This window comes from Neltuma alba, unplaced genomic scaffold (assembly GCF_004799145.2).
Source record: "Neltuma alba isolate B1F8T4 unplaced genomic scaffold, ASM479914v2 tig00012126_pilon, whole genome shotgun sequence".
Classification (NCBI taxonomy): Eukaryota; Viridiplantae; Streptophyta; class Magnoliopsida; order Fabales; family Fabaceae; genus Neltuma; species Neltuma alba.
In genome coordinates, this window is record NW_021636678.1 from 319,057 (window position 1) to 332,555 (window position 13,499).

At 35.3% G+C, this 13,499-nt stretch overlaps 1 protein-coding gene across 1 annotated transcript; it reads right to left on the reverse strand.

The window, feature by feature from the left end:
• Positions 1-619: 619 nt before the first annotated feature.
• Positions 620-12,383, reverse strand: LOC114723226 (ADP-ribosylation factor GTPase-activating protein AGD3-like). Its single transcript, XM_028909392.1, has 19 exons — positions 12,326-12,383; positions 12,098-12,218; positions 11,630-11,706; positions 10,720-10,820; positions 10,312-10,382; positions 9,123-9,185; positions 8,489-8,533; positions 7,808-7,873; positions 7,638-7,685; positions 7,455-7,550; positions 7,336-7,377; positions 6,505-6,711; positions 6,263-6,400; positions 5,947-6,162; positions 5,774-5,860; positions 5,591-5,674; positions 5,342-5,509; positions 2,441-2,976; positions 620-1,185 (listed from the first exon to the last, which is right to left on the reverse strand). Exons 2-19 carry the CDS (start codon positions 12,140-12,142, stop codon positions 963-965), a joined length of 2,313 nt encoding a protein of 770 aa, XP_028765225.1. The 5' UTR covers positions 12,143-12,218; positions 12,326-12,383; the 3' UTR covers positions 620-962.
• Between the last annotated feature and the right edge of the window lie 1,116 nt (positions 12,384-13,499).

The window sequence follows — 13,499 nt, forward strand, 5'->3', positions numbered from 1 at the left end:
CTAATTTGAGAAGATTAAAAAAGTAAGTTGAATTAGTTATTTGTCCTAAATAGGTGTTGTCTTTCCTAAAACATCCCTACTAATCAAGTATATTGGTTAGAACTATTATTATTAAAAAGACTACTTTAAAAAAATATATAAATATAAAAAATAAAGTAAGTTAAAATCTTATATTTAATATCAAAATAAAAATCAAATATAACTTTATATTAAGAATTAGAAGTACTTGTTAATTCTAGCTTTTCACCCTCCATCCAATTCTGAATATAGAAGTCTTTCCGGAAGTCAATGCGTGAACGTGTGATCGCACATCACATCATCTGATTTGCCATTTAATTTTCTTTCTTTTTCAAATATGGCAAATATTAGACGGGTCTAAAATCATTGAACGTGGAAAGTTGTGTTAAAAAAGCGAACCTACTATTAAAATGACACTCTTTTAACCATATCTGACCTGACGCGGCGGCAGAATGGTCAAGAGTTGATTGAGTAAATTCAATTACGTGGAATTATAACTCGCCATCTTATTGTACATTGAACCTGCCTATTCCCTCATAACAATAACTCAATTAAAAAAAAAAGAAAAGAAAACCCCTTAGTTATGATCCACGTTGTCGTCCCCACATTAGAAGTCTCCCGCTTTTGCTTTTGCTGGTCTACATGTCTTGTTTTCCAGTGTCGTCACGTGTCCAAATTGAGAAAGTTAAACCTCTTAGAATGAATGGTGATAATAATCATTCAGGAAGCTTGTATGCATACCTTGGAACATACGATACCATGCTCCTATTTCTCCAAATATATATATATATATATATTTGAATAAGGTGGGGCCAAAATGGTTGAAGATTTGGACACCAGTGGTCAGTGGAGCCCCCAGCAAGATGGCCATGGCCTACTTCAATCCAGAGCTTAATCTTAATGCACCATTATGTATAAATATGATACACAATCATAACTACACTTCAATCCAATTTTTTTTCCTTTCCCTCAAAAAAAGGAACTTTTTCTTCAGCAGCATGGCCCAATACATTGACTCCTGAGGTTTTCGGCCGGTGATAACTGGCTTCGTGGGCTTGCGATCTGCTTGCTAAGAGAGAGAAAACATCGCCGCCAATAGATTCGGATCTCGAAGCAAGCTCAATAGGAGTATTGCCTTCTTTATCCGCAGCGTGAGGATTGGCCCCTCTGCCGGGGGAAAAAAAAGAAGAAGAAGAAGAAAGGAAGAAAAGGGTCATGGCAGAGTTAAGTGCAGTGACACTGGGTTTATATTAGATTGTATTCTTCTGATCATTAATATAGGACCCATTTAAGTAATTTGATTAGATTAAAAAAGTTAGGTAAGTTGGTTAATTATAAGAAATATGACATGTTTTTCCTAAAACACTATGATCATATTTTTTAATACTCCCTCTCCTTCTTTTACTTGATTATGGTTGAGGGAGTATCCATAGGGGTAATTTAGATAAAATTAATAAATATGATAAATAGGTCTTATATTTAGGATTAAAACCAACTCAACAATTAGGTCTATATTAACGACTAGAAGAGTATGTACGTATAAGAAACACAACAGAGAATCGAATACTCATGATCACTTGGATTAGAGTTCAATTTAACTTCCTTAAAGTCAGGTATCCAATTTCCTGTTCTTCCTGCACTTTTGCTCCATGGTTATGAGTAGTATTAAGTGACAGATAATTTGATAATATAGCCATGAGAAAACATGTATTGTCGTCATAATATTGCTTGCGCCTGAATAAGTTTCTGGCTTTTGTCTCCTGGCTAGTTTTGGATAATATCCTAAGCATTTAACACAAGCGGTTGGTTCTGTACTAGAACATAATAAATGTGCATGGAATTGGAAAATGACTAGAGACAAGAGTGTATGTTTTGCTTGCACGGTTTTAGATGTACTCAAAAGTTTAGCAATAATCTCGAGTACGGTTCCAGGAACAGGAGGACGGGCGAAACTAGCGGTGAAATGACCAATGGGGAGGATTCACTTCTTGCAAAAGGAGAGGGTAAGACCAGCTGATAAAGCGGCCTCTGCTAGCACTGTCCAAGTGACTCAAGAGTGAAGACTTGATGGTGTATTATACTAATAACTCGGATAGGAAAGCTTCAGTGAGAGTGATACTTCGGCGGAGATAAAGGGGCACGGTAAAAGCTTAGTTAATTACCGTGGACAAATGATTACGCCAGGGCTCAGGTTGTTTTCCCAAGGATTTCGTCATGGTACCGAGGGAGGCCACTTACACTGGTAAGCTGATGGAGGAACAAGGGTAAAAGAATATCTACAACATTATGCTCTAATAAACAAATAGTTGAATGGGTAGAGAGGCAAGGAACCAATAAGAGGCCAGCCAACTGGATCACATCGGGTAGGGTGCTAAGTTCTTAGGCATGAATGACACAGATAATGAGATAATACATTTCTTACCTTACTGCAAGCAATTTTGCTGCTGCGCTCTTGCCATTGATTATACAACAATGCAGGGGTGTCTGACCTCTTGAATCTGGAGCATTTATATCAGCACCATACTGGAGAAGGAGCTCCACCATGCTTGAATCGGCAGTTAGACATGCCTGATGAAGCACACTAGAACTAGAACAATCTTGTCTATCCTCTACCAGCTGATTTTCTGGTTTTTTGGGTTGCACCTCAGAATTACTTGAAGAAGGCACCTCAGATTTTCTGGTCGGCTGATTTTCCCTTTTTGATGACGAGTCTATATTACTTGAAGAAGGCACCTCAGAATTACCTGTTAAGCCAATTCCAGCTAATGGAGCTGAGAGACAAGAAGACACACCATATGATACTCGCTCACCGATAGTATTGAGATCCACATCTGACTTCACAATATGTCGGTACACTGCTCTCTTGTCGTTGGCACAGATGCTTTCCCACACCTGGTGAGCCAGTGAGTGGATACGTTCGGTTTTCTTCTTCCGGTTAACAAAGACCTTCTCCAAATACTGCAATAATAGAAAGCATCAAGTTCTACCTCCCAGACATAAACTCCTGTCAAGTGACACTTGAAGAATAAGGTTCCTGCCAACTACTGAAGGAAACGCTGAAAATACGATTATTACTACTTGTTTCACTGTAGAGAGTCAATCCTTGAACATTTTAATGTCTTTAGAACAAAAAGTCTTCAAATTCATTAACTCTGTTAAAAATTAAATAAATTTTATTTTACCCATATTAAATCCATCCTTAAAAACAGTTTCGTATTTTCCTACGTCAACATTGAATAGAGATAAAAGTGAAAAATTGTAATAAATAATCAATGTAGCGTCTTATGAAAAGGACCACAAAATCCCTCCTTCCACTGCCTTATACCTGAGACTGAAGAGAGAATAATCTATATTTATATTAGAAAAAATACTGCATATGTATCTGGGCAATATATGATGATCAATTTCTTTTTTTTCCCTTAAAAAATAAAAAAAAATTTATGAATCGTGATTAAAAAAAATGCTAAAATATAAGTTTAAGACATGCATTTCCTTAGATGTTGCAGTACAATGAAAGAAATAGATATTTCTGAAGATATTGCTGAAAAGTTTTGGTTTCAAAACAATTTGTATAGATTTTCATAATAGATGAGAAGGATATATAATTAAAATCTCTAGTAAGAAAATAGAGGATAATTTAATTTGTATCAAAATCATAAAATTTTTAGTATACATTTATTCTTTTAACTTTATACCATTTCAATTTGATCTTTGAATTTCAAAAAATATACTTTTAGTTCTTGAATCTTAAAATTATTTATAAAAAATGATGACATTAAGATTTTAAGTATTAATAAAATATTTTAAAATATCAAGATATTAAATTTAATTTTAAAACAATCATGATTATTACCAAACACCATCATTTAAGTTTAACAATTTTAAGGTTAAAGACTAAAAATATATTTTTTAAAGTAAAAAACCAAATTAAACTTTGTATAAAATTAAAAGATCAAATGTCTACTTTAACCAAATTATAAAAATGCTTGCCACAAGGAAAAATGACAGTTAAGTCACAATTTTATTTACTGACAGTTACCCCTTTTAAAAGTTTTTAAATGATAAATGGAAAGTATCGATTCAGACATATGCAATTATCAATTAATGGCAGTTAATTTCATAATTGCAACCGAGATTTCATATTACAGCTGTTCGAATCATTTGCGACTTCTTTTTTTAAAAAACAATCGGGTCCAAACTGTCACTAAATAGATTTCACGACCTCATTAATTGTCATTCTCCCTGCCAAAATGTGTGCGCTATGAACACCTAGAATTTGATTGGTTTCACCAATGAACTCTAACCACGAAAGCAGGACATGCCAGAACACAAAATGGTGTGTTTAAGAAAGCAGTTCGAAGCTCTCTTCTTTTTTTTGCATTTTTTTTTTAACTATTAGAATAATATTCTAACAGTTCAAATTTAAATATTTTAAAACTGTTATTAAAATATTAAATTATAAAAATAAATAAATAATAAATTACAAACTAGATTAAAATTTAATTATAATAGTTTGCAAACATACTAAATGTTTTTTTAAATTTTTATAAATAGCCTATAAAAAATTAAAATCTAAATTGTTGGAATATGTTAATCTAATGGTTAGTGGGGAAAAAAAAAGAGAGGAGAAAAAAGGATGGGAAGAAAAAGAAGAGATTCCGAAGTGCTAAAAAACATATGGGATACGGGAATCAATAAAGAGAGCACTAACTTCCTGCTAAATCTCCTTGGGGAATCTTTCACCATGCCAAACTTGTCAACTAAAATAAAGAGTGTGTATAAGCTCAGAATTTTTAAATTGATGACTTTAAAGACTTGTTCAGCTCCCTCAATATTCAAGTGTGAAATGCGGTCAGGCTAAGTGAGCAAAAAGTTAAAATACTTTGCGTGAATGAACCTCTCCTTCAATGAAATAGGGTCATCATGTTCTGGTTCTTTGCATGGAATAATTTATTTTTGGCCTTAAATGAAATACATCGCAGGAACGCTTATAGTATAAATTCAAACATTTATCAATCACGGCCAAAAATTAATTATTTATTTATACCAAACGGGTATCATCTGCTTGCGAATTACTTGGTGAAGGCAACAGCTCTTCCCAAATTGATCGCAAAGAGATTACCCAGCGACTGAAACATGTACAAAGAAAAACAAACAAATGCGTTTCCATCCCCTGGAAAGCAGTTATGTTATAGTGAAAGCTTTCAGGTAACAAGTATAAGGCCTCCTATTTCTAGGTTTTATTCAGAAAAGATTGATAAGGCCTGAGCCATATACACCGCAAAAGAATAAGCTTAAATGCGAAAGCTCAACAAAAACTTACTTTAGATATATGTACACCAAGATTACGATGTACACCAGAACATTCAATGCATATAAGAATACCGAGGTTTAAGGATGCCCAGTCCGGATCAGGTTTACCACAATCAGCGCATTTGTCATTCCCGCACACCTTTCTAAGAACTTCAATTGGCTTTTCACTTTTTACAACCTGTTGGTGCGATTGCAAACTTTTAGCCAAGGAAAAGTATTTTAGGTGAAGTTCTTAAGATGCACGTGCTTTAGCCACTACCTGATCATCAACCGGAGGATTTTCCGACATATTGGTCCTACTGGCAGGGTTACCATCATTGCCTTCAGAGTCAGCTGAGAGAGGCTGCCATATCATTGTTTTAACAATTATCGCCATCGCTAATCACGATTAATGCTGGTGCATGCCCACGAATACACTTTAAGAGAAAAATCTACCATGTACCTTTTCTATTGTTTGGGCATTCAACAAGGAGGCAATTACTCCTGTTATCTTTTCAACCCACTCCATTTGGTCCGCCGAATTTTCTGCCTTTGCCTGCAATTTACTACCTTAGCATCGTTAGGAGTAAGTAATAAAATTCAACTTAATTGTTAAAATAAATTTGGGACACGAACCTGCAGCGTGAAGTTCTTCGTTGGTGAAATAATTCTGAAACAAAATCTTAAATCCGTCTGCTCAGCATCAATCTTGATTGTTGATGTTAACAAGTTCACTGCACGACGTGCGGCGGTTTTTTCATCGACGACAGCATGGTGATAAGCAAGGCGGCTCAAAAGCCCAGAACTAGGTTCTGTGGAATTATTCTTTGCTGCAGATTGTTGGCCACCGCCCTGAAATGGTATGATCACCATATGTTAAATGAAGAAACTGACTGCATGAGCATTATCAGGCATAGAGTATTACGTTTTAACGATTTAGATGCTAACTTACGTGCGATTGCAACCAGTTCCCTGGTTTGCGATGGTAGTATAACATTCCTCGACTATCAAGAACAAAATACCTTCTCTTCCATGCCCCTCTCAGATTGGAAGATCGCTTTGACAGATATCCTTGTCGAAGAATTTGAACCTAAAATTGTGGGCATATTTTGAAAAAGATATTCTTAAATAAAGGACCCAAAATTTCGAATCCACATTCTCGTAGAAAGAGGGATAAATCAAATCAGACAGTACCTTGCCATTTGCAGCAGATTCCATTACAGCATCGGCAACATCATTCGGTATCCTACAAAAAGCCTGCATGTCTCTATTAGGAGAGGGGCCATTCGAGTTGTGCTTACTATCTTGATGAATTTGTTTTTTGTACTCTTGGATTCTTTCAAGAAGGGAAATCTGCTCCGTATTGTAATTTTCTCTCGACTTTTGTGCAATACTCAGAACCTGCAACCTAGCAGAATTAAATATATAGAAGTGTTCCTAAACTCTCTCAAGCATTAAGCTGGCAAAAAAAGCATACACATCTGAAATGATTGCTGGCAATGCCAATCTTTGCAACAATATCATCCATCTCGGGACGGAGTAGATTGTAATTTTAGAGGGTGTTTGAATAGAAACCAAACCATGATTTCAGAAGTGCTTTTATGGTTTACGAAGTAAATATATGGAGGAGTTTGCCTCGTTTTGCGAAAAGTGCTTTTGAACCATGGTTTGGAGGTTACTAAACACCCCTTAGCCACTGAATTGAAGGTAAATTAGTGGGCGCGCACGCAATGAGAAACTTGGATACGGTCAAGGAAAAATGCATCTCCAACAAAATTACAACTAACATTTTCTTAAGGTGTCATTGCCGGCTTTCACATCTAGCACCATTCTATGTATGATGAAGTAAACTAATTTTCCCTAACAATTCATTCTAATCATATTGTCATACTGTCTGTGTTAGCTGCTTGACCCCAGGCTTATAGCTTTTTAAGAAAATTGAAAGAAACCTACATCTACCTTTCCAAGGAAAAAACTACATGCACCATCAGAAGTCAAGTTAAAAGCAAAGAACTAAGAGCAAACCTCACTGATGAAAGGTTCCATCTGCTGAAATAGTTGGTGTCCCTACAAGAGAGAATTTTCAGAGACAGCAATGTCCAGCACTATCAGTGAAAATGAAGCGTTATGACTGAGTCATATACCTGTTGAAAATATCGAAGATGAGCATCCATAATTCCAGGAACAGCCTCCAAAAACTCAAATCTCTTCTTGGCCTCAACATGGTTGAGAGCACTAACCTGCATGATGAGTTATGCTTTGTAGTTAATTAAGACCTGAAATATATATTATAATCTTGCGTACGTGTCTTCTGGAGCTAATATTACCAGGTTGAAACGGGCTTCCTCAAATGAGTCCCTTGCATTGTGCATTTCCTGGAATCTCTCTCTACCAATTAGATTTTAAAGGATCATGGCAATCCATGACAAAAAAAATAGGGTTACCTATAAGACAAAATATTACGAACTGATGTCACAAAATAAACTCCTGCACGTACCTCTTCCACGGCAGCGACAGTATCCAACTTGGCGCTTTTCCTCAAAGACATAAATTTATCCCGTGCCTGTACCACAAAACCCAGTGCGTGGCTATTATGATCAGGAGATAAGAATTGCTTGTGCTTACAATAGCACTGCCTTAAGACCCCACAAAACCATCAGTTACTCAGAACAGTAATTGCATATTTGAATCGAAATGAGAGACAATAGCCTTAGATCTCACTCTCACTTGCAAACCGAAATACAAATACTTCAATAATTTGAAGATTAAACTCGACCGGAGAGAGGTCTGGCTTACTGGAAAGTCTTGAAACTTCAACCAGACCACTAAAAAAGTCTTCTCATCACCTTACACTTCAAGTATTTCCACTAAAAGCGAAGCAACTTTCCGCTTTCTCAAGAATTGAGCTAGGGGAATTAATAAACAAAATTGAACTGCTGACTTGGAGTCGTTGAAATGCAAATCAAAATAACGCAGCCAATGCAAGTGATCATTCTTTGATCCCTTTCATGCACCATTAAATTAAAAATATGATGAACTCTTGATACATAAATTGACATGACAGATTGGTTAAAAAGGAATAAATTGAAAATATACTCCTGATATTGTTGTCAAGAACAAAAACCATGGACGCATATTTCATATTATTATCCAACCTTCAAAGGCAATTGGGAAGCACCTGTTCATACTGAATGGAGGCTTTGTCAAAACGTTTTCGAGCTTCCTGTAGGCATCACTTGAAGCATTAAATGGGGAAAAAATATAATCGCATAACAAAATGAATATAATATATTTTAAGTATGTGAAGAAAAACAACTTCAAGAGCATAACTCTTGTTAAAGAGAATTGTTAATCTTAACTTAATTTCATCAGCAACAACGTCCACTGTCCACAATATTAATGTAAAGTCTTAAGATGATTTTTTTTTTTTTTATTGACGCTTTTAGAGTAGACATTGTTGTCATCTTTTTTCCCTACAGTAATATTAGCTCAAACACAAACACCGAGATACATGCGTGTGTAGATTACTACTTTTGTGAAGACTTATTTCTGACACGTGTTATATGTATTTGTGCCTACGCACCTTAATATGAAAATTCACAAACATTGACAAAGATTAAAGTCTCGTTTCATTGCAAGAGCTGCGCATAAAAAGCTTAAGAAAGGTAGAGCAGCGTCATATTTATATAGGTTTGGCAGGGAATATACTATAGCCAAGCCCACAGGATATGGTGCCTTAATATCGCAAGGATTTACAATACAGTAAAAAGCAATATTACATATAAAGATGCAACAATATTAGTCAAATATACCTTGGCATCGAGGATGTCAACATTGAGAAAGTGTAGTAATCGGTCATTCAGCATGTGCTCCACCTAAGAAGACACACTAGATGGAGTCAAAATGACGATATCAATGAGAACAAATAATCAATCTCTGGGTGGGGAAAGAAGAGGCAATGGAGAATAAATATCAAAGGAACTTCTACTTTGATCATGACCAACCATTAACTAACAAATTATTCTCATGTCCAGCGAGTGACGTGAGACATAAATGAAAAATAGATATTGTATGTAGATCAGTCAACTTGAGAAACAAGTAAACATGCTAGTATGTGTTGGTTATAAAGGTCTATAGAAGGGGGGAAAAAAAAGAAAAAAGAAAATAGATGAATGGAGAACAGTGTGAATTATGATGGGATGTCCCTGGATGAGGTGCCTCTAACTTAACTAATCTCAGCACGGTCTACATGAAGAGTGGGTGGGAGATAAGAAGTCGTTGGTCAACGAGAGTGGAATTTGAAGTGCAGAACTATTGGAGAAGGCGAGCAGAAAAATAATCAGACTCTAGCTTCTCGACAGCTAGAGGACCATTTTCATTTTTGTTTTAATTTTTTCCGTCCGTTTCCCATAGTATTTCTTCAACTCCATCCTGTTCTTCTGGTTGTTTTGCTTTACACTAAGTGATATACGGAGGTTTCCATCAGGTTACAAGTAATCAGCTTAGCTGTTAATCTTGAAATTGTCTTCTGGACGAGAATCCATGAAATATACATGTAACAGTAAAATTTAAAAGAAATTGACGATTCTAGGACAAGAAGATAATGGGATATCGACGACTAAAAGAACTGAACCTCCAGAAATTTTATTATGCATGCATTTCTTATAATCATTGGTCAAACTGCTAGGTAGAAGCTACGAACAAAACTGCGCCAGAACTCGAGCAGGAAAAGACACTACTTGCTTTATACATACTATAGCTTGTTCACAAGCTAATTATAAATACACTTTAGTATGATAAATATAAAGTCATGCTCTTCAAACAAGAATAACTGCAGGGACATGTCATGACCCGCATAACTTAAGGTACGGAGAAGGGCATTCATTTACTAGAAGAAGCAGTAGATTGAATTAAAAAAAGTTACAACCATAATTAAAATAATTTCTGGAAAAGAGAGAGCAATGAAAAAAATGACATTGACAACATTAGGCAAACCGTTACCTGTGACCGAAGCAGTTCCTTGTATGTACTGATTTCCCTCAAAGCAACAGTGAACTTCGTCATTACAGATCCTAAGAAAGATATATCAAAATGAATAACCACAAAAGCAAAATATATATATAATTTATTGGAACTCAGCACGGTATATTCAATCGAAAAATTCTGTTCTAGAAAACCTTAAAAAAAGGCGAGTATTCTGTGGCATGCTTTAATTAAGCATCTTGGACCATGTTTCCTAATTCAGTTGGGAAAATTTTTAGCAGCACAAACACGCACCAATTCTTGTCATGTTAAACCAATAATTTATGTCAGTTCAGGGAAATTATATAACCCTGGGTTAACCACCAATTAAGCATATATCCAATTATTAGAAAATGCAGATGGAGGAACGAGACCAATAAGGCTTACCTCCCACAACATCAAAAAAAGGATCACTAGGCCCTCCTCCAAATGTTTCAAGGGCATTTGCAAATGCGATGTCCCCATCATATTCCCCTTCAAGGCCCTCCCTAAAATAAGATTAAAATAAATAAGAAATAAGAAGTTTAAAAACTCGAGGAGCATGACAAAATTTCCATTTAACTTCATGTTTCCAAAGCAGCCTGCATAGAAGGCCTTCCTCGCTTGCAAATTTAAGTAGTGGCTCAACTCCCAACACTGTCAAAGAAGATGCGTATAAATCCATATTGATATAACGACCATCCAATAACCATAATTCCTTTGAGCTGCTTTAAAATAAGTAATCCACATTTGTCAGCAGGTTTAACTAGTCCATAGGTAGCAGTTGCTTCTCGCACTTATTCTAGATCTGGATATAAATCCATGTCTTAAATTAAAGACAAACATTACTTGTTGACTCATTACTGTTCAGTAGGCTTGTTTTCCAGAACTTTTATTGCCTCACTTGTCCAATTTTATCGTCACTCATTGTTCACTTCTTCCACTAACTGTTTAGTGGCTGTAGGAGGGTTAAGAGCCTAGAGCAACAGAGAATATTATCTTCTTTGAGCAGAAATAAGTACTCTCAGTTTCAACCTCTTGCCCTAAAAAGACTTGAGAAACAAAGTTCGAGAATGGCTGGAAATGTCAATATTTTCTTACTTATTTTTCTTTACTCTTTTTTCAGTTTTCTAAAGCTTCACGTGCTTCTGACTTTCACTCTCTTCCAACAGTTTACAATGAAATAGTCTTACACAATTCATCATTCGCGCATCAAAAACTCACAACACATGTAAGAGAAGTAGGTATTGTGAAAACCGACTCCAATGGTAACAGAACAAGTTTATTTAACAATTCCATGGGCATGAGCAAAACTCACGTGTATTTTCGACATCCTTTGTAGAACTTCCAGCATCTGGATCTCAATGAGTCCGCACTTTCTTCCAAGTTTTGAATCTGCATGCACAGCCACTCACGAATAAGGATCCTACCAGTTTTCAGCAAAACCATAAAAGGCATGCCCGAGCTTTTTTTCACATTTGATGCATCCACATCTCTTGGAAAGAAGACTAGTCATGGACGAGATGCACAATCTCCATAAAAAGCAGCATTTGTGGCTCATTACAATGTGAGATACAAAAGGAACAAAGGTCGAAGAGATTAACGTCCATTAAGCTCTGAATATTACTCTATTTATATCTAATCATTCGATTTTAGAATCAGAGCATCATTCCGGTGATGGTAACAATTTTAAGATAAATAGATAGAACTCTAAAAACCACCACACTGAAATTAACAAGAAATCTATTATCGAAAAAAATTAACGAGAAATCAAAGAAAACAGAACCTGTTGGCGGAACAAGGGCGAATCATCAAGATTGTCAATTTGCATTGTCCAGAATTAAAAAAGGTGAATAATCCTCCTCGTATTGATCCTGCAGGTACTTTGGAGGGGAAGGAATCGCTCTCTATCAGCGAAAGAAAGAACACGAGCTTGTCATTTTGTTAAAATAGATGTTGTTTATTTAGCGCGCATTTGGAGGAGGAAGGAAGGGGATGTTCAGAAGTCGAATACCTGTAGCGATTTTTCATGGCTGTCGCTCGAAATACGAAACCTCTCACCCGCCTTTTTTCTTTCTAAACTTCTCTCTCTCTTCCAATGTCATTTTTGACCAATTTCAGGTTACCGTTGGTGATTACTCTGAACATATCACAACGAATCACAAATTATATACTACCTCCGGTCCTAATTATAAGAGCCAGTTGATTAATTTGAGAAAATTAAAGAAGTAAGTTGAGTTACTTATTTATCCTAAATAAGTGTTGTCTTTCCTAAAATATCCTTGTTAATTAAGTGTATTGACTAAAACTATCATTGTTAGAAGGGTTATTTTAGAAAAAAAAATGTATGAATATGAGAGACAAAGTGAATTAGGGTCTTATATTTAGGACCAAAATAAAAGTCAAACAGCGTCTTATATTAAAGACCGGAAATAGTATTTTATATATAAATTAGGCGAACAAATTATGTATTTTTAATATTCTATCTAATTAATTTCACTAATAAAAAGTAAACTGATATAAAACTTGTTAGTACTTTATTAAAGTTCTGAAACAAGAATTCAACATTTTGAAAAATGACTACAAGAGATTATAATTTTAAAATGAAAATATACTAATGTCATGTATCACAAACTTACAATATTTTATGTAGGCATCTGAAAAGGCTCTACGGTAAGACTCTTCAAAGAAACTAAATCAAGCTAATATAATATAGTAGTCTAACCTAGATTGATTCATAAAAGAGTTTTTTAATGTATTTCAATTCCTTAGCTAATCCACTGATTAACAAGTTACAAATTAAAGATGCAAGCTAATGAATAATTATTTATTTTAGTTTCTAGTTTTATAAATGCAGAATATAAATCTTTATAATTTTCAGATTCGTCTAAATGAGATGGTGTGAAGTGAAAAAGTAATAGAATATCAAAAGTGGAAGAGTGTTCTCTAGAAATGTGCTTTGCCTTCCTAATCCAGGTATGCATATAGGAGTTCAACTACTGAATCAATGGCCAACAACTCGCCGGCTCCCTTACTGTCAAAACTACAACTCGTAAGAATCAACATCAAGGCTGAGATCATTCACCTTAAGAAAGATAAAATGAGAAATCAATTCTTCAACCAACAGCCATAACCATGCACTGCCATAGAATCGATTAAATGAATCATGGAAAAGTATCAACTCGATT

Coding starts and splice junctions, on each gene's coding strand:
- LOC114723226 (XM_028909392.1), bottom strand. CDS start 12,142: ATGCAAATTGACAATCTTGATGATTCGCCCTTGTTCCGCCAACAG. Junction 10,821..11,629: donor AAAGGATGTCGAAAATACAC/GTGAGTTTTGCT, acceptor ATCTTATTTTAG/GGAGGGCCTTGAAGGGGAAT. Junction 7,686..7,807: donor CTGTCGCTGCCGTGGAAGAG/GTACGTGCAGGA, acceptor GAGAGATTCCAG/GAAATGCACAATGCAAGGGA.